At 45.7% G+C, this 21565-nt stretch overlaps 1 protein-coding gene across 1 annotated transcript; it reads right to left on the bottom strand.

Annotated features, from left to right (window-relative positions):
- Nucleotides 1-11680: 11680 nt before the first annotated feature.
- LOC134346468 (zinc finger protein 420-like) lies at nucleotides 11681-21122 on the bottom strand. Its single transcript, XM_063047837.1, has 2 exons — nucleotides 20992-21122; nucleotides 11681-14900 (listed from the first exon to the last, which is right to left on the bottom strand). The coding sequence occupies exon 2, from the start codon at nucleotides 14164-14166 to the stop codon at nucleotides 12472-12474; it is 1695 nt and encodes a 564-aa protein (XP_062903907.1). The 5' UTR covers nucleotides 14167-14900; nucleotides 20992-21122; the 3' UTR covers nucleotides 11681-12471.
- Nucleotides 21123-21565: the final 443 nt, after the last annotated feature.

Genomic DNA, 21565 nt, shown 5'->3' with positions numbered 1-21565 from the left:
AAGCTTTGAAACAAACAGCTCTCTCAGATGACGAGATTAACAAAGTGCCAGTAGGGTATTATCTCAAGGATGGAGTTCAATGAGGAAGTGGAGACCACCTGCTATACCAGCAAATGAGGAATGGGCAACTATTCACCAAGTTGTAGTTCCTAAAGATTATAGGACTGAAAGCCTTGTCAGGAGGCATTTGATCGATTGAAAGTTATTATTTGAGGTTAGGCCAATCAATGTAGTGTCGTCAGCAAATTTAATTAGCAGATTGGAGCTGTGAGTGGCAACACAAGTCATGGGTATAGAGAGAGTAAAGGAGGTGGCCAAGGAGACAACCCTGTGGGGTATGTCTGCTGAGGGTCAGAGAGACAGAGGGGAGGGAGATGAGAGGACGTGACAGATCCGGATCTCACTGCCTTGTCTGAACGGGCGAAAGATGAAGCTGCACGTACATGTAGAGCGGTGACCGGCAGATGCTGCAGATCTGCGGGAAAACATGAACAGGAAACAGGATCACGTGACGGTTGGAGGGTCTTCCACCTGAACCGGTAACTCCGCTGCTCACCGATCACACGCTGCCCCACCCATCTGCTGCATTTCCCACATTATTTCAAATTTACACCAGATACGTAGTTACCTTTCCCCCCCATATCTTCCCTGTCCCTTCCCCTCCACCTTCAGGTCGCAGAGTCACGGGTTCGATTCCCATCCCGGTCCTGCACACAATTCAGGCCCAGACTGGAATTGTTCTGGTTTCATTTAAATCAGTTCTATGTTTATAAACACTAATTTCTATTCACATTCCTCCGGCCTCACTGGACAGGAACACTGAGACATCAAGTGAGAAACAGCAGGAGGTGGCCATTCAGCCCCTCTAACCATCAACAAGATGACAGCTGCTCTCTCCTCTCAGACACATGTTTCTGCCCGATCCTCATTTCCTCGATCCCTTCAGCCTCCAGACATCTGCCGGACCCTGTTTTATGTGAGGACGATCACCGAGTCTTCACCGCCCTCTGTGGTGGGGATTTACAGACATTCACCACCCTCGGTGTGGAGACATTTCCCCTCATCTCAGTCCACCCCCTTTTTCAGAGACTGGGATCCCTGGTTCAACCGGTGATTATGTTGTTCATTTCAATGTGTTCACTTCTCAGTCCTCGATTCTCTAAGTGAAAGGGTTATCACATTTGATTTTTCTGCATATGATGACCCCACCACTCCAGGGATCAGTCTGGTGAATCTTCATTGCACTCACTATAACAAATACTCTTTGTTAATCCTCTATGGAATTAATTTCCATCTTCTGCAGCCTCGTGTTGCCCCAACCACTCACCTCCCACCCCCGTCACTATTTCCACCTTCCCACCTCCCCTCTCACCTGGATCCACCTCTCACTCGCCAGCTCTTGCTCCATCCCCACCCCTCACCTCTTTTCTCTGACTATTTCCCGTCCACTCTCAGTCTAGAGGGAGGGTCTCGGCCCTAAATGTTGACGGTCCATTTCCCTCCACAGATGCTGCCCGACCCACTGAGTTCCTCTGGCAGTTTGTTCCTTGGTCTGTATAACCTGTGTTAGTAGTACATGTAGCACAGTACGTGTGTTTGCATCACTGTGTGTCTGACAGAGTGATCAGCTGCACTGGGGCTCCACAGGGGACTATCTTGTCTCCCTTTCTCTTCACCATTTACACCTCGGACTTCAACTACTGCACAGAGTCTTGTCAACTTCAGAAGTTTTTGGATGACTCTGCCATAGTTGGATGCATCAGCAAGGGAGATGAGGTTGAGTAATAGTCATAGTCATACTTTATTGATCCCGGGGGAAATTGGTTTTCGTTACAGTTGCGCCATAAATAATAAATAGTAATAAAACCATAAATAGTTAAATAGTAATATGTAAATTATGCCAGGAAATTATGAAATAAGTTTAGGACCAGCCTATTGGCTCAGGGTGTCTGACCCTCCAAGGGAGGAGTTGTAAAGTTTGATGGCCACAGGCAGGAATGACTTCCTATGATGCTCTGTGTAGCATCTCGGTGGAATGAGTCTCTGGCTGAATGTACTCCTGTGCCCAACCAGTACATTATGTAGTGGATGGGAGACATTGACCAAGATGGCATGCAACTTGGACAGCATCCTCTTTTCCAGACATCACCGTGAGAGAGTCCAGTTCCATCCCCACAACATCACTGGCCTTACGAATGAGTTTGTTGATTCTGTTGGTGTCTGCTACCCTCAGCCTGCTGCCCCAGCACACAACAGCAAACATGATAGCACTGGCCACCACAGACTCGTAGAACATCCCCAGCATCATCCGGCAGATGTTAAAGGACCTCAGTCTCCTCAGGAAATAGAGACGGCTCTGACCCTTCTTGTAGACAGAGTACAGGGCTACGGTAGGAAACTTTGTCACATGGTGTGAGCAGAATTATCTGCAGCTTAATGTGAAAAAGACTAAAGAGCTGGTGTTAGACCTGAGGAGAGCTAAGGTACCGATGACCCATGTTTCCATCCAGGGGGTCAGTGTGGACATGGTGGAGGATTACAAATACCTGGGGATACGTATTGACAATAAACTGGACTGGTCAAAGAACACTGAGGCTGATCTTTCTCCATAATTATATTGAAACTAATGGCATTGTCATCATTGGACCTGAAGTGCTCCCCAACACAAACCTCCGTCACCTGCCCTATCTCATTCCCTAACAGGAGATCTAACACTGCCCCTTCTCTAGTTGGTACCTCTATGTATTGCTGCAAAAAACTATCCTGCACACATTTTACAAACTCCAAACCATCCAGCCCTTTTACAGTATGGGCTTCCCAGTCTATGTGTGGAAAATTAAAATCTCCCACAATCACAACCTTGTGCTTACTACAAATATCTGCTATCTCCTTACAAATTTGCTCCTCCAATTCCCGCTCCCCATTTGGTGGTCGATAATACACCCCTATAAGTGTTACTACACCTTTCCCATTCCTCAATTCCACCCAAATAGCTTCCCTAGACAAGTCCTTTAATCTATCCTGCAGAGCACTGCTGTAATATTTTCTCTGACAAGCAATGCAACACCTCCCCATCTTGTCCCTCCGATTCTATCACACCTGAAGCAATGAAATTCCGGAATATTTAGTTGCCAATCACACCCCTCCTGCAACCATGTTTCACTCATAGCTACAATATTATACTTGCAGGTATCAATCCATGCTTTAAGCTCATTCACCTTTCTTATAATGCTCCTAGCATTAAAATAAATGCATTTAAGAAATTTTCCACCTCTTACTCTCTGTTTATCACTAACGGTGCAAACAACTTTACTATTTTCTTTTTCTTCCTTCTCCCCTACATCTGTTCCTACACTCTTGTTCCCCTCCCGCCTTGTATCTAGTTTAAACCCACTGGAGCCTCTCTAGCAAACCTACCTGCAAGAATATTTGTCCTCCTCCAGTTCAGATGTAGACCGTCCCGCTGGGACAGGTTGCACTTTCCCTGGAAAACTGCCCAGTTATCTATAAATCTGAAGCCCTCCCTCCTGCACCATGTCTTCAGCCACGTGTTGATCTGCGCTATCTTACTATTTCTAAACCCGCCTGCATGTGGCACTGGTAGCAATCCTGAGATTGCTATCCTGGAGATCCTGTCCTTTAACTTGGCACCTAACGCACTAAACTCACCTTTCAGGACCTCCTCACTCTTCCTACCCATGTCATTGGTCCCTATATGGACCACGACATCTGGCTGCTCACCCTCCCTCTTGAGAATACTGAGAACTCAATCCGAGATATCGCGGACCTTGGCACCAGGGAGGCAACAGACCATCCGGGATTCTCGATCCCTCCCACAGAACCTCTTATCTGTCCCCCTAACTATCGAATCCCCTATCACTACTGCTTTCCTCTTTTCCCTCCTTCTCTTCTGAGCTGAAGATCCAGTCTCGGTGCCAGAGACGCGACCACTACAACTTGTCCCTGGTAGGTCGTCCCCATCAACAGTATCCAAAACAGAATACTTATTATTGGTGGGAACGGCCACAGGGGTGCTCTGCTCATTCTGTCTATTCCCCTTCCCTCTCCTGACAGTCACCTAGTTACCTGCCTCCTGACTTTTAGGAGTAACTATCTCCCTGTAACTCCTGTCTATTTCTGCTTCTGCCTCACGAATGATCCGAAGTTCATCCAGCTCCAGCTCCAGTTCCCTGACTCGGTTTGTCAGGAGCTGCAGCTGGATGCACCTTTTACAGGTGTAGTCATCAGGGACAATTGTGCTGCCCTGACTTCCCACATCCTGCAAACGGAGCACTCGACTGCCCTAACTGCTGCCTCCATTACCTCCTCTTAAGGTAATTAGAGGAACTTACCCGGCCTTACCTCACTTGGAGTGAAGCTCTTCCTCAGCCTACTCTGTCTCCCTCTACTCCGTCGCCCACTCCGTTAATATTCTCTCTTTCAAACACTCCCGCTGCCTCACGGTCCGATTTACACGCGCTTGCGCAGTTGCCTCGTTCAACTGCCGAAGAAATCCAAGTTGGATTATGTACATATTGTGCCAGGAACCCTTCCTGAACACACCTAACAAACTCCACCTCATCCAAACGCCTTGCTCTAAGGAATCACCCATCACAACAACCGAATCATTATTGCACCCTTCCAGAATGTGCCTCCCTGAACCGTAGAAACCCTACAGCACAACACGGGCCCTCCGGCCCACAAAGCCGTGCCGAACACGGCCTTACCTGAGAACTACCCACGGCCCTCTATTTTTCTAAGCTCCATGTACCCATCCAGGACTCTCAAGAGACCCTATCGTTTCCGCCTCCACCACCACCGCCGGCGGCCCATTCCACACACTCACCACTCTCTGCGTAAAAAACTTACCCCTGACATCTCCTCTGTACCTACTCCCCAGCACCTTACAACTATGCCCTCTCGTGCTAACAATTTCACTGATTGGCAAGCCATACTTCCACCTCTTTTGCCTCCTTCTCTGTTCTTCTTGAAACATCTGAAGCCCTGCACGCTCCGCAACCGTTCCTGCCCCTGAGACATCCGTCTCTGTAATGTCACGGTTCCACGTATTGATCCACGCTCAAAATTCATCCGCCTTGTTTATGTGCTTCTTGCGTTAAAATAGACACATTTCAAACCAGCTGACTGAGAGCATCTTTGTTCTGTCATCTTCCTATTCTTCCTCACAAACTTCCTGCATGCAGTCTTTCATTACGTTTTCCAGCCTCCTGCAGATCTGGTTTAAACCCTGCTCAATAGCATTGCTAGCCAGGCGTCAAAGAACATTTCGGGAGTGCAGTGTTATGTGTTTCCCTGGTACGGGACTGCACAAGGACATACCTGATCAAAACTTTCCATGGATGGCTTCCGGTCCGGCTAACCGGAAGTGCACTGAGAGCGGTAGGTGTAAAGGAGTTGGGTGCTTACTGTTCTGGTTAACAATGGATGGTGCACTTCGGGTCATATTACGATCGAGGAATGTGTTTGCAGACCGGATATTGAACTTTTTACTGTTGGACTCTGGCCATATTCCACCGAGGTACAACACAGGGCGTCACGGGAGGTTGTTCCTGCCTGTGGCCATCGAATTTTGCAGCTCCTCCCGTGGAGGGTCAGACACACTGAGCCAATAGACTGGTCCTGGACTTATTTCCATCTGGCATAGTTTGCATTTTGTTGTTTGATTGTTTGTGGTTTTTGTATTGCTATATTTACGCTTTATTCTTGGTTGGTGCGGCTGTAACAAAACCCAATTTCCCTCGGAATCAATAAAGTATATTTATGTATCTCTATCTATCTATCTGTCTATACCTCCCACCACCTCCAGGATATTGGTTCCTCTGCAGTTCAGGTGTAAACCATCCCCGTCAGCCCTTCCCCAGTAAAGTTTCCAATGATCCAAGAACTTGAAACCCTATCCCCAACACCATTTCCTCTCGGTTGAGTCCTGACGAAGGGTCTCGGCCCGAAACGTCGACTGCACCTCTTCCTAGCGATGCTGCCTGGCCTGCTGCGTTCACCAGCAACTTTGATGCGTGTTGCTTGAATTGCAGCATCTGCAGAATTCCTGTTGTTGGTGACCATTCCCTCCACTCTTTCGGCAGCCATGTCTTCCTAATCTGAACTTTCCTTGCTAGTGATACAGGGAGTAACCCGGAGATTACCACCTTGGAAGTCCTACTCTTCAGCCACCTTCCTAACTCCCTAAACGTACTGCCCTTCTCCTCACCCTCACACGTCACTGGTACCAACATGTACCACGACCTCCGGCTGGTCACTAGCCCCTGCAGCTGCTCAGAGGCATCCTGGACCCGAGCAGCCGGGAGGCAACACGGTATCCTAGCATCTCTTTTCCTGGCACAGAATTTCCAATCAGTCGCTCAATTGAGAGACTGCCCTATGACTTGCTCCGCCTGACTCCACCCTTCCCTTCTGAGCCTCAGAGCCAGCCTCAGTTCTATCGGCCTGGCTGCCACTGAGTTGTGCATAGGTCGTGTCGATAGTCAGAGGATTTTCCCCAGAGCTGAAATGGCTAGCACGATAGGGCACAGTTTTATGGTTCTTGCAAGTGGGTATAGAGGAGATGTCAGGGATAAGTCTTTTTATGCAGAGAGTGGTGAGTGCGTGGAATGGGCTGCCAGCGGCGGTGGTGGAGGTGGAAACGATAGGATCTTTTCAGACACTCCTGGATAGGTACATGGAGCTTAGAAAAATGGAGGTCTATGGGTAAGCCTAGATAGTTCTAAGGTAGGGACATGTTCGGCACAGCTTTGTGGGCCAAAGGGTCTGTATTGTGCTGTAGGTTTCTAGGAAATCCCCCTCGGCAGTTCTCCCTTTTGTTCTTATGCTGTCTTTGACTTCCCTTGTCAGCCACAATTGCCTCATCCTCCCTTTAGAATACTTCACACATCAAAGTTGCTGGTGAACGCAGCAGGCCAGGCAGCATCTCTAGGAAGAGGTACAGTCGACGTTTCAGGCCGAGATCCTTCGTCAGGACTAACTGAAGGAAGAGTTAGTAAGAGATTTGAAAGTTGGAGGGGGAGGGGGAGATCCAAAATGATAGGAGAAGACAGGAGGGGGAGGGATGGAGCCAAGAGCTGGACAGGTGATTGGCAAAGGGGATACGAGAGGATCATGGGACAGGAGGTCCGGGAAGAAAGACAAGGGGCGGGGGGAACCCAGAGGATGGGCAAGGGGTATATTCAGAGGGACAGAGGGAGAAAAAGGAGAGTGAGAGAAAGAATGTGTGTATAAAAATAAATAACAGATGGGGTACGAGGGGGAGGTGGGGCATTAGCGGAAGTTAGAGAAGTTGATGTTCATGCCATCAGGTTGGAGGCTACCCAGACGGAATATAAGGTGTTGTTCCTCCAACCTGAGTGTGGCTTCATCTTTACAGTAGAGGAGGCTGTGGATAGACATGTCAGAAGGGGAATGGGATGTGGAATAGGGGAATGGGATGTGGAATTAAAAGTGGCCACACATTTTAATTCCACATCCCATTCCCATTCTGACATGTCTATCCACGGCCTCCTCTGCTGTAAAGATGAAGCCACACTCAGGTTGGAGGAACAACACCTTATATTCCGTCTGGGTAGCCTCCAACCTGATGGCATGAACATCGACTTCTCTAACTTCCGCTAATGCCCCACCTCCCCCTCGTACCCCATCTGTTATTTATTTTTATACACACATTCTTTCTCTCACTCTCCTTTTTCTCCCTCTGTCCCTCTGAATATACCCCTTGCCCATCCTCTGGGTTTCCCCCCACCACTTGTCTTTCTTTCCGGACTTCCTGTCCCATGATCCTCTCGTATCCCCTTTTGCCTATCGCCTGTCCAGCTCTTGGCTCCATCCCTCCCCTTCCTGTCTTCTGCTATCATTTTGGATCTCCCCCTCCCCCTCCAACTTTCAAATCTCTTACTAACTCTTCCTTCAGTTAGTCCTGACGAAGGGTCTCGGCCTGAAACGTCGACTGTACCTCTTCCTAGAGATGCTGCCTGGCCTGCTGCGTTCACCAGCAACTTTGATGTCTGTTGCTTGAATTTCCAGCATCTGCAGAATTCCTGTTGTTTTAGAATACTTCTTCATCTTTGGGATATATCTATCCTGTGCCTTTTGCATTGGCCCGAAATCTCGAACCATTGCTGCCATGGTGTTATCCTGCTAGTGTCCCAATCCAATCAACTTTGGCCATCTCCTCTCCCTTGCCTCTGTTTTCCCTTTTCTCCACTATCATAGTGCTACAGTGGAGAGGCTGCAGAAGAGGTTCACCGGGATGTTGTCTGGATTGAGGGGCTGAGCTCGGTCAAACTTCGATAGGCTTCTCTGGAGTGGGGCGGGGGAGGCTTGGAGTGACCCGAAAAAGTTTGACAAGACTATGATAGACATGGATAGATAGAGTTGATAGTTGGTATCATCATGCTCCCTGAGTCAAAATTTCTAATACTCGAGTGCATGCATTTAGAGTGATGAGGAGGAATCCCTTTAGCCAGCAAGTGGTGATCCTTGCCATCGATGGGTATATTTAAAAGAGAGTTTGATTATTGAAGACTTCAAAGGTCATGCGGAGAAGGCAGAAAAATGGGGTTGAGAAGGAAAATAAAACACACAGGGACAGCTACAGAAAGAGGAAACTTTACAGTGAGGCGTGTCAAGCACAAACACATGGGACAGACTCTGAAAGGGGTTCTTGTCTGGCATAGAGCAGTGGGGCTGAACACTGGTTCATTTTCCACTCTCGGACCTTCACTGAGATCATTTCTCATCAGTACAAGTTTCTCAAACAATACATTTCAATGTTCAAGTTCAACGTAAATTTATTATCAAAGTTTGTTAACCAGATGCTATCAAACAATTCAATTTGTTGTTGGCAAGGCAACTCAATGCTCACCCCCAGCCTGGGGTCGGGAATGGGACCAATTCCAGAGGGGGAGGGCTGGGTGAGTCTGGGACTTTGTGAAGGAACCCTTAACACCATCCTCCTCATTTCCCTTTTCCCTTCTCACTGCCCTCCCTTTCACTTCACTGCATGTGTTTGTGTGTGTGTGAGAGAGAGAGAGAGAGAGAGACCTGTCTGAAGACTCACACTCCATCAACAATGACCCTCTTCCCCAACACACTCACACTCCTGTACACACAATCCTCGCTAGCTCAAATAATCTGAAAATCTTATACGGCCCTCCTGCACCAACTCCTTAGCCACGTGTTAAACTGTATAATCTTCCTGTTTCTGGTCTGTGGCACAGGTGGCAATCCTGAGATCAGAAGCCTGGATGTGCTGCCCTTGAACTTAGAACCAGACTCCCTGAACCCCCTTTGCTGAACCTCGTTACTCCACCTGCCCATATCATTGGTACCCACATGGACCACAACTTTCACTGTTCACCTTCCTTCAGAATGCTGAGCACTCGACCAGAGATGCCCCAGACCCTAGCACACAGGAGGAGGTAACATACCATCCTGAAATCTCATTCTCACCCACAGAACATCCAGTCTGTTTCATTAACTAATGAATCGCCTAGCACACCTGAAGGCTCCAGAATGATCTGGTTTTCATCCAGTTCCAGCCACTTAATGTGGATTATTAGAAGCTGCGGCTGGATCCACTTCTTGAAGATGTAGTCATCAGGGACACTGGAATTCTCCCTGCCTTCCCACATCCCTCAAGAGGAGGTTTCCACTACCCCGCCTAAAATCTCTACTGTTCTCACTGAGGAATTGTAAAGAAGAGGGTAAATAAATTACCTTCAGCTTAATTATACCTTCCCTGAGTGCAGGATCAAATTCTCCACTCCAACTCTATTCACTCTGACATTGGCCGCTCCACTTGCTCCTGCCCAACTTTAAGTTCTTCTTTCTGATTAAATCCAAATGCTTATTGGCCACAGCTCAAAGCTCCAACAAAAAACTGCTGCAAGTCGCTGCATTTAATTCTCGACCGCTGCCCGCAGGCCAGTCAGCATTGTTTACTCAAGGGACAATCTTGCCTGACAGATTTGTTGGCATTCTTTGAAGAACTAACAAGCAGGATAGACAAAGGAGAATTGGTTTCCACAACTGAAACTTTTGGTGGAATTCATTGAAAAGGCAACCCGAAGGATAGAAAAGAAAAATTGGTTGATGTATACTTGGATTTTCAGGCGGCCTTTGACATGGTGCTATACATGAGGCTGTTTAACAAGCTATGAGCCCTTGGTATTACATGGAAGACTCCAGCATGGATTAAGCAGTGGCTGATTGGTAGGAGGCAAAGTGTGAGAATAAAGGGAGCCATTTCTGGTTGGCCTCCAGTGACTAGTCATGTCCCACAGGGGTCTGTGTTCCGACTGGTACTTTTTACGTTATATTCCAATAATTTGGAAGATGGAATTGATGGTTTTGTTACAAAATTTGCAGACGATATGAAGACATGAGGAGGGGCAGGCAGTTTTAAGTGGGGAAGCTACAGAAGGACTTAGACAGATTGGAGAATGGGTAAAGAAATAGCAGATGGAATACAGTGTTGGGAAGTGTATGTTCATGCACTGTAGTAGAAATAAAAGTGTTGACTTTTTCTTCTAAATGGAAAGAAAACACCAAACAACTGAGGTGTAAAGGGACAAGGGGAGTCCATGTTCACGATTCCCTAAAGGTTAATTTGCAGGTTGAGTCTGTGGTGAGGAAGGCAAATGCAATGTTCGTATTCATTTCAAGAGGTCTACAATATATAAGTGAGGATGTAATTTGGAAAGCTTATAATCACTGGTGAGGCCTCACTTGGAGTATTGTGAACTGGTTTGGGCCCCTTATCTTAGACAGAATGTGCTGAAACTGGCGAAAGTTCAAAGTAGGTTCCCAAAAGAAAGATTCTGGGATTGAATGGCTTGTCGTATGAAGGGCGTTTGATAGGCCTGAGCCTGATCTCATTGAAACTTATCAAATTGTGAAAGGGCTTGATTGAGCAGATGTGGAAAGGATGCTTCCTGCAGTGGAAGAGCCTATGACCAGGGAACAGAGCATCAGAATTGAGGGGTAACACACATCAAAGTTGCTGGTGAACGCAGCAGGCCAGGCAGCATCTATAGGAAGAGGCGCAGTCGACGTTTCAGGCCGAGACCCTTCGTCAGGACTAACTGAAGGAAGAAATGAGGGGTGTCCTTTTAGAACGGAGATGAGGAAGAATTCCTTTGGACAGAGAGTGGTGAATTTGCTGAATTCTTTGCCGCGGGCAGCTGTGGAGGCCAATTCTTTATGTACCTTTAAGGCAGAGGTAGACAGATTCTTGACTGATCAGGGCATGGGATTGGGGCTGAGAGGAAATTTAGATCAGCCTTGATGAAATGACGGAACAGACTCGATGGGGTAAACAGCTCCATCCACCTTCTGTATCTTATGGTCTGAGATGTGGAGCAATTACTTTAATCAGAGGGTGGTAAGTCTGTAGAATTTGTCACCACGAGCTGCTATGGAGGCCGAATCACTGGGTGCATTTAAGGCAGAGAAAGATAGGTTATTGATTAGCCAGAGCGTCAAAGGGAGGAGGTAGGGGAGTAGGGATGATCTGGATTAGCTCATGTTTCACGAGCCTCGTGACGGGTTGAAAAGGTCCAGCAGAAATGGAACACACCTGGAGTCTGGTTTACTGTAAATGAAGACTATATTTATTACTACTACAAATTAATATCATTAAACCAGATAATACGATACAGGTTATAAACTACAAATAAATAATAGTTCAGGAGGTGGATATCAGTCTTATGGGGTCAGGTAAGGTTAGGCAGTTCAGTTCACTTTGTGTTGCATCGAGTTGAATTGATGGAGAGAGAGGGAGTTAATTGAATTGATGTTCAAGTTGGCAGCTTTAGTTGTTCTTGCTTCCGAAGTCTTCAGTCACTTCATGTGACCCCCACACACAGATGGACAGAGCCCCTTTTCGGGAACGGTCTACTAACCCACGACCCCCACAGGCAAGCTCTTACCTGCACTGGTAATCACGGGTCGAAATTAATCGGTCTGTGGCCTCTACCCTCGTGGTGGTCTTAAACTCCACCAGTGGTTTCTTGGGTAGCTTCCGCAGTTCTCCCGTGTCGTGTCTCCTCTGCGTTATCAGACAAAAGGATCAACTTTTATAATCCATCCAATATTCCAACTGTCCGTTAGCTCAACTGCTCTGAGCTGTTACCATGGTGACCTCTCAGCTCACGTCTCAGCTTGCGCCGTACTCTCTCAGGGACACAATTAAAACTATTATCAAAACAAAGTCAGAGTCCTCTCTCTCTTTTAGTTGCCTCCTTGCTCATTAGACTGCCGAATTTTCTCGCAGTTTCTCACCTGCGTGACACATGATTGCATGGCGGAGCAGACTCGATGGGCCAAATGGCCTACTCCTGCTCCTACATCTTATGGTCTTATGTTGTAACAGTCTGTCCCCAGTGTGACCTGTCAGATGTAGCTTCTAGTCAGATGACTAAGTGAATCCCTTCCCACAATCTAAGAAGGTGGTTTCTCCCCAGTGTGAACCAGCTGGTGTCTCTGTAGCTTGGATGACCGAGTGAATCCCTTCCCACATTCAGAGCAGGTGAACGGTCTCTCCCCAGTGTGAACCAGCTGGTGTCTCTGTAGGGTGGATGAGTGAGCGAATGTCTTCCCACAGTCTGAGCAGGTGAACGGCCTCTCCCCAGTGTGGATTCGCTGATGCGACAAAAGGTTGGATGACTGAGTGAATCCCCTCCCACATTCAGAGCAGGTGAATGGCCTCTCCCCAGTATGAACCAGCCGGTGTCTCTGTAGTGTGGATGAGTGATTGAATTCCTTCCCACAATCAGAGCAGGTGAACGGCCTCTCCCCCATGTGAACTCGCTGATGCATTTTCAAGTCTGATGACCCAGCAAACACCTTCCCACATTCTGAGCAGATGAATGGTTTCTCCCCAGTGTGAACTAACTGGTGTCTCAGTAGACGAAATGAAAAAGTGAATCTTTTCCCACTGTCTGAGCAAATGAACGGTTTCTCCCCAGCGTGAAAGCACTCATGTGCATTCAGTTCAGATGACCGAATGAATCGCTTTCCACAGTCTGAGCAGATGAATGACATCTCTCCAGTGTGAACTCGCTGATGTATTTTCATGTCAGATGACCGACTGAATCCCTTCCCACATTCAGAGCAGCTGAATGGTTTCTCCCCAGCGTGAATTTGTTGATGTATGTTCAGTTGAGTTAAATGAGTGAATTTCATCCCACAGACTGAGCAAGTGAATGGTTTTTCCCCAGTGTGAATTCGCGGATGTTCCTTCAGTTGAGATGACCGAGTGAATCCCTTCTCACATAGTGAGCGGGTGAACAGTCTCTCCCCAGTGTGAACCAGCCGGTGTCTCTGTAGTTTGGATGAATATGTGAATCCCTTCCCACATTCAGAGCAGGTGAGTGGACTCGCTCCAGTGTGAACTCGCTGATGTGCCTTCAGTTGGATTGACCGAGTGAATCTCTTCCCACATTCAGAACAGGTGAGTGGTTTCTCCCGAGTGTGAATTTGATGGTGTTTCTGTAGTTGAAATGACCAAGTGAATCTCTTCCCACATTCAGAGCAGCTGAATGGTTTCTCCCCAGTGTGAGCTCGCTGATGTACGTTCAGTTGAGTTAAACGAGTGAATTTCATCCCACAGTCTGAGCAAGTGAACGGTTTTTCCCCGGTGTGAATTCGCTGATGTTCCTTCAGTTGAGATGACCGAGTGAATCCCTTCTCACAGACTGAGCAGGTGAATGGTTTCTCCCCAGTGTGAACCAGCCGGTGCGTCTGTAGTTTGGATGACTCAGTGAATGCCTTCCCACATTCAGAGCAGGTGAATGGTCTCTCCCCAGTGTGAACCAGCCGGTGTCTCTGTAGTTTGGATGAATATGTGAATCCCTTCCCACATTCAGAGCAGGTGAATGGACTCACCCCAGTGTGAACTCGCTGATGTGCCTTCAGTTGATTTGACCGAATGAATCCCTTTCCACATTCAGAACACGTGAACAGTTTCTCCCCAGTGTGAATTCGCTGATGTTTCTTCAGTTGCGATGACCGAATGAATCCCTTCCCACAGTCACAACAGATGAATGGTTTCTCCCTAGTGTGAACCAACTGGTGTCTCAGTAGGTTAAAGGACCGAGTGAACTCCTTCCCACAGTCTGAGCAGGTGAACGGCATCTTCTCAGTGTGAACTCGTGACGTTCGTTCAGTTGAGATGACTAAATAAATCTGATTCTACATTCAGATGACGTGAATGGTGTGAACTTGCTGGTGACTGTGATTGATTGTGTCAATGCCTTCCTACAGTCTAAGAAATGTCCCCTCACTGGTGAATTTTCTGATATATCTTTAACATCAATGACAGAATGAATTGCTTCCCTCAGTCAGAACAGGTGGAGCATCTCACTATGGTGTGAACTTGCTGACGTATCTTCAGACTGGATGACTGAGTGGTTCCCCTCCCTCACACAGAGCGGGTGAATGGCCTCTCCCCACTGTGAACTCACTGGCGTGTCTGCGGGTAGCCTGTGAGTGAATCTCTTCCCACACTGAGAGAAGGAGAATGATATCTCACTATGATCAATTCTCTGGCAATTCAGAACGTCAGACTTTTGAATCCCTTGTACAATCAATGCAGTTGAAGAACTGATCTCCAGTAAACAAATGCTGGTGTGTTCTCAGCTCCCGGTTCCAGTGGATTTCACAGAGTTAAAACAGAAAACTTCATTTCAGAGACAGAATACATCACCAGCTGGGATGAGATAATTCTTCATCTCCAAGGATCGACAACAGATGTGTTGGTGTTGCAAAGAAAATATTTGGTCACTCCTTAAATATCTGGGCAGAGACAGCAAAACTGATGTGTTGTTGTGCTTAAGATTCCTGTGCACAAGTGTTCTGCGATTTCAAACCTGTAAAAATATTTGCAAAAGACATCAATGGGTGAAGGACAATATTTCAGGAGAGATTTTAATCTGTGGTGAGATCATAAGAAATAGGAACAGGAGTCGGCCATCTGGCCCATCGAGCCTGCTCCACCATTGAATAAGTTCATGGCTGATCTGGCCATGGACTCATCTCCACCTACCTGCCTTTTCCCCATAACCCTTAACCTCCCTACTGTGCCAAAATCTATCCAACCTTCTCTCAAAAACATTTACTGAGGTAAGTTCCACTACTTCATTGGGCAGAGAAATCCACAGATTCACGACCCTCTGGGAAAAGCAGTTCCTCCTCATCCCCATCCCAATTTCCCCCAAATCTTGAGGTAATGTCCTCTAGTTTCTAGTCTCACCTTCCAGTGGAAACAACTTTCCTGCCTCTATTTTACCTATCCCTTTCATAATTTTACATGTTGAAATGTGACCTTTGGCATCACAATTTTATCCCATTCATCTCAAGTTGAGATATACGCCAGGCTACCGTGGGAAGTGAGGAAGAGTTTGCTGAGCCTCTGGCGATGGTCTTTGCACATCAATAGGGATGACAGAAGTACTAGAGGATTGGACAACATTGTTCCTTTGTTAAAGAAAGGGAGTAGAGATAACCCAGGGAATTATAGACCAGTGAGTCTTACTTCAATGGTGGGCAAGTTGTTGGAGAAGATCCTGAGAGGCAGGATTATGAGCATTTGGAGAGACAATCTGATTAGGGATAGTCAGCATGGCTTTATCAAGGGCAGGTCGTGCCTTACAAGAACAAAACACACTGATACATGTAGAGCAACACACACAAAATGCTGGTGGAACACAGCAGGCCAGGCAGCATCTATAGGAAGAGATACAGTCGATGTTTCAGGCCAAGACCCTTCGTCAGGACCAACTGAAAGAAGACATAGTAAGAGATTTGAAAGTGGGAGGGGAGCAGAGATCTGAAATGATAGGAGAAGACAGGATGGAGAGGGATGGAGCTAAGAGCTGGAAAGTTGATAGAAACATAGAAACGCAGAAAATAGGTGCAGGAGTAGGCCATTCGGCCCTTCGAGCCTGCACCGCCATTCAGTATGATCATGGCTGATCATCCAACTCAGAACCCTGTATCAGCCTTCCCCCCCATACCCCCGATCCCTTTAGCCACAAGGGCCATATCTAACCCCCTCTTAATATATAGAATGAACTGGCCTCAACTGTTTCCTGTGGCAGAGAATTCCACAGATTCACCACTCTCCATGTGAAGTTTTTCCTCATCTCGGTCCTAAAAGGCTTCCAGTTTATCCTCAAACTGATAGGCAAGAAGATACAACGCTGGAGAAGGGAGAGGATCATGGGATGAGAGGCCTAGGGAGAAAGAAAGGGGGAGGGGAGCATCAAAGGAAGATATAGTGAGAGGGACAGAGGGAGAAAAAAGAGAGAGAAAGAAAGGGGAAAAATAAAAAATAATAAATAAATAAGGGATGGGGTAAGAAGGGGAGGAGGGGCATTAATAGAAGTTAGGGAAGTCAATGTTCATGCCATCAGGTTGGAGGCTACCCAGACGGAATACAAGGTGTTGTTCCTCCAACCTGAGTGTGGCTTCACCTTGATAATAGAAGAGGCCATGGATAGACATATCAGAATGGGAATTGGTGCGTGGAATTGAAATGTGTGATCACTGGGAGGTCCTGGTAGAGCATTGGATGTAGTGTACATGGCTTTCAGAAAGACTTTTGATGAGATTCCCCATGTGAGGCTCAATCAGAAAATAATGAGGCATGGATCCAAAGAGACCTTGCTGTGTGGATCCGGAATTGTGAAAGGGTGGTTTCATCTCCTACTGCACAGGTTCATACTAACTCTCAGAGTTCTAAACCATTTAATCTCCAACATGGAACCAGACAAGGATGTCCTCTGAGTCCTTTGTTTTTTGATTTGGCTTTAGAGCCTTTGAGCCATCGCGTTTCGTGAATCCGTTGACATCTCGGGTATTTTAAGGAGGGGTATCACTCATAAGTTGTCTCTTTATGCTGATAACCTTTTGCTCTACATCTCTAATTTGGAGTCCTCTCTACCCTCAATACTCTCTTTACTTTCTGAATTTAGTCGGTTCACAGGATATAAACTTAACCTTCATAAGAGTGAACTTTTTCCTTTGAATAATTTGGTAGCAGTCAACTCTGACCTTCCTTCTAAAATTATAAGAAATCAATTTACTTATTTGGGTATAAAAATTGCTAGGAATTATAAATTTCTTTTTAAAGAAAACTTTATCTCTCTTTTGGAATATGTTAAGAAGATACTATCAAATTGGTCTCCCCTTTCTTTATCACTGACTGGATGTATTAACTATTAAAATGAATATTTTGCCTTATTTTTCATACTTATTTCAAGCCCTACCTGTATTTATTCCTAAATCCTTTTTTGACTCTTTAGATTCGATTATATCTTCTTACTTATGGAAGAATACCGCCCCCCCCCCGATTATACGATTATACAAAGATCATCTTCAGAGAACTAAAAAAAAAAATGGGGGATTAGCCCAAACCAATTTTAGGTTTTACTACTGGGCAGTCAACATATGCTACCTTATGTTTTGGTTATACTACATTAATCGTGAAGACTGTCTGGTTTGGGTTTCTTCAGAAGTTAATTCTGTGAATAATTTTTCTATTATTTCTCTTCTTGGTTCTTCAATTCCTCTATCCTTAAGTAATTTAACTGATAATTATGTAGTTAAACATTCTTTGAGGATTTGGTTACAATTTAGAAAATTCTTTGGGTTATTTGGTTTTTCACTCTCTAGTCCCATTTTTTCTAATTTTGCTTTACACCTTCTTTGACTGACGTAGTTTTTAAAGAGTGATGTAGACTAGGTATTAAATGTTTTCAGGATCTGTTTGTTGGATTGTTGGAGATATCTTTCCTCATTTGATCAACTATCTATTAAATATAATCTTCGTAAAGCTCACTCTTTTAGATATTTACAAATTAGTGACTTCAACTTCATACATTTCCTAAATGTCCAGATAAGAATTTAGTTGATACAATTTTTACTTTGAAACCTTTTCATAATGGATCTATTTCTAATATTTATAGTATCTTCTTGGCAATGAGAAACATTCCGTTATACAAAATTAAAAACCTCTGGGAACAAGACCTACAGATTTCATTTGATGAGGATACATGGAATGAAAGTTTTAAACTTGTTCACAACTCTTCGTTATGTGCGTGTCACTCTCTTTTATAATTTGAAGTAGTTCATAGAGCCTATATGACTAAAGATAAGCTCTCTCATTTTCACTCAGATTTTTCTCCATACTGTAATAGGTATAATGTCAAAGAGGCCTCTCTAATTCGTATCTTTTGGTCCTGCCCATGGCTTGATAAATTTTGGAAAGAAGTATTTCAAACTTTCTCAGAGCCTTTTAAAGTAAATATTAAACCCAACCCTCTGACTGCCTTGTTTTGCATTGTTGGAGGAAATGATTTTACTCTTAAGCCGAATGATTTGCATATTTTGGCTTTTATTTCTCTTTTAGCCAGAAGAGTTTTGTTGCTGAAATGGAAAGACGCCGCTCTGCCTACTCATGCCCATTGGTTGATTGATATTATGTCATGGTTAAATCCAGAGAAGATTAGGTCTTCTATTTCTATACCTAGACAAGACTTTTTCAGATTATGGGGACCTTTTTGGAACTACGTTCACAATTTCCGATTGGTTCAGCAATGATGATGGCTATTATATGTTTGAGTATCTGATTTTATGTCAGAGATTTTTTCTTCTTTTCTCTTAACCAAACAGCTGCTTTTTTCTCTCTTTTTTTTGTTTTGAAAAGATACCTTTTCAATATTATGGTTAATTTACTATACATAGTCATGGGGCATTTCAATCTTGTTTCTGTTTCCATAATATCATAATGCATTTTGTATTCGTCTATGCAAGTAATTAATAAAAATATTGAAAAAACAGAAGAAAGGGTGGTTGTAAATGGTTGATGTTCTGCCAGGAGGACGGTGACCAGTGTTGTTCTGCAGGCATCTGTTCTGGGACCCTCCACTTTGAAATTTTCATAAATGACCTTGATGAGGAAGTAGAAGGGTTGGTTGGTAAGTCTGCTGATGACACAGAAGTTGGGGGTATTGTGAATAGTCTGGACAGCTGTTAGAGGTTACAACAGGACATTGATGGGATGCAAAACTGGGATGAGAAGTGGCAGATGGAGTTCAACTGAGATAAGGCTGCAGTGGTTCATTTTGGTAGGTCAAACTTGAAGAGAGAATATAATGCTAGATCTCTTGGCAGTGTGGAGGATCAGTGAGATCTTGGGGTCCATGTCAATAGCACACTCAAATGCAGGTTGACATGGTTGTTAAGAAAGGCATATGGTGTGTTGGACATCAAACATGGGACTGAGTTCATGAGCTGTGAGGTAATGTTACAACCATATAAGACATTATTTAGACCCCACTTGGAGTACAGTGTTTAGTTCTGGTCACCTGATTACAGGAAGGATGTGGATACTATATAAAGTGTGCAGAGGAGATTTACAATGATGTTGAATAGATTGGACAACATGCCTTATGAGAATGGGTTAAGTGAACTTCAGAGTGACAGAAATTGAGAGGTGACCTCAAAGAGCTGTAAAAAAATGATGAGAGGTATTGATTGTGTGGATAGCCAGAGGCCTTTTCCTAGGGATGAATTGACTAACATAAGGTGGCACAGTTTTAAGGTGCTTGGAAGTAGGTACAAGGAGAACGTCAGAGGTAAGTTTTTCACACAGAGAGTGGTGGGTGCGTGGAATGCACTGCTGGCGATGGTGGTAGAGGTGAATACAATAGGTATTTTAAGAGACTCTTAGATATGTACATGGAGCTTAGAAAAATAGAGGGATATACAGTTTGGAAATCTGAGGCAGTTTCCAGAATAGGTTAAATGTTTGTCTCAACACTGTGGGCCAAAGGGCCTGTAATGCTTTGCAGACTTCTATGTTTCTATGTTTATATATGAGGTCCACATCTTCTAACAAGGCACGCATCTGACATCCGGACTGACCAGCACATTCTATGACTATGTTCCTCTCTGTCTGACAATGGGCTATTTCTGCCTTCAATCAGCCTGTGACTTGGATCAATGTGTCTGTGTCCTTTGATATTATTTCAGGTTCTGGTCATGCTCCACAACATTACAAAGACCACTTGTTACTCCATGTCTGACCCTGGAGATCTTCTATTTCCTCGGATTCCCTCCCTCCCCCCCCAGCTGATTGACAGTGATGAACCCATCCAGGAAATGCCAATGAACATGTTTTTTTTACATAGAGAGTGGTGAGTGCGTGGAATGGGCTGCCGGCGACAGTGGTGGAGGCGGATACAATAGGGTTGTAAACAATAGACTCCTGGATAGGTACATGGAGGTTAAAAAAATAGATGGCTATGGGTGACCCTAGGTAAATGCTAAGGTACGGACATGATTTGCGCAGTGTTGGGGGCCGTAGGACCCGTATTGTGCTGTAGGCTTTCTATGTTTCTGTGAGGGGGAGGGTAGTAGTTATTCTCCTTGGAGTGTGTCACTTTTGTGATGTGAAAGCCACAACTGACTTGTCGTCGAGAAAAAAAGGTGTTTCATATCGTTATTAATCCAGAGTGAAATAAAGCTGACGGAAGGTTTTTTTTTCCATAACTGATATTTTCACTGAATGAGATTAACTAAGAACTAAATTTTTGTTCCGAGTTCCTGATCCTCCGATTTACATAGCTGGAGCTCGGCAGTGTTTGGGAGATACATCCCCTCCCATTTCTTTCCACGGTACGGGGACAACGCTGGTCGTGTCACCCATGGCTGCCTGTTTACCCAGAAGGCACCACAAAGGAGAAACCTGTCCATCCGCCATGTAACCAGCGCGTCGGGCGTCGGCGGCAGCGTTCACAGCCGAAAGCTCCCTGCGGCTCGGGTACGGATCGTGGGGCGGAGAGAGAAGGAAGGGACGGGGACTTCCCTGCGTTGCAGGACCAGTGTGGCCAGTGTGTGAGCTCACAGCAACCCTCCGTCAATCGCGGTTCAGACGCCCGGAGGCACCGATCCTACCTGCGTCCGATCCCGGTTAGCCGCTCTCCTACTGAGCGCATGCGCGATATTTGGGATGACCTCAGATCTCTGCGCATGCGATTTCGATCAACCCGGAGAAACTCTGCGGATGCGGAAATCCACAGCAATGCTGGACACACAAGATGCTGTTGGAATTCAGGGCGCAGGCAGCAGCTATAGAGAGGAGAACAGTCAGTTTCAGACTAAGGCCCTTCTTCAGGACTAGAAAGCACGGGAGCGAGTCAGAACGGGGCAGGGTAGGTGATAGGGGAAACCGGGAGAGGGGGAGGGTGATTTAAAGAGCTGGAACGTTGATTGGTGAACAGATAAAGGACTGGAGAATAGTCATAGTCATACTTTATTGATCCCGGGGGAAATTGGTTTTCGTTACAGTTGCACCATAAATAATTAAACAGTAATATGTAAATTATGCCAGTAAATAAGTCCAGGACCAGCCTATTAGCTCAGGGTGTCTGACCCTCCAAGGGAGGAGTTGTAAAGTTTGATGGCCACAGGCAGGAATGACTTCCTATGACGCTCTGTGCTGCATCTCAGTGGAATGAGTCTCTGGCTG

This window comes from Mobula hypostoma, chromosome 5 (assembly GCF_963921235.1).
Source record: "Mobula hypostoma chromosome 5, sMobHyp1.1, whole genome shotgun sequence".
Lineage (NCBI taxonomy): Eukaryota > Metazoa > Chordata > Chondrichthyes > Myliobatiformes > Myliobatidae > Mobula > Mobula hypostoma.
The sequence above is the reverse complement of the archived record's forward strand: the minus strand, read 5'-3'. Positions and strand labels throughout refer to the sequence as shown.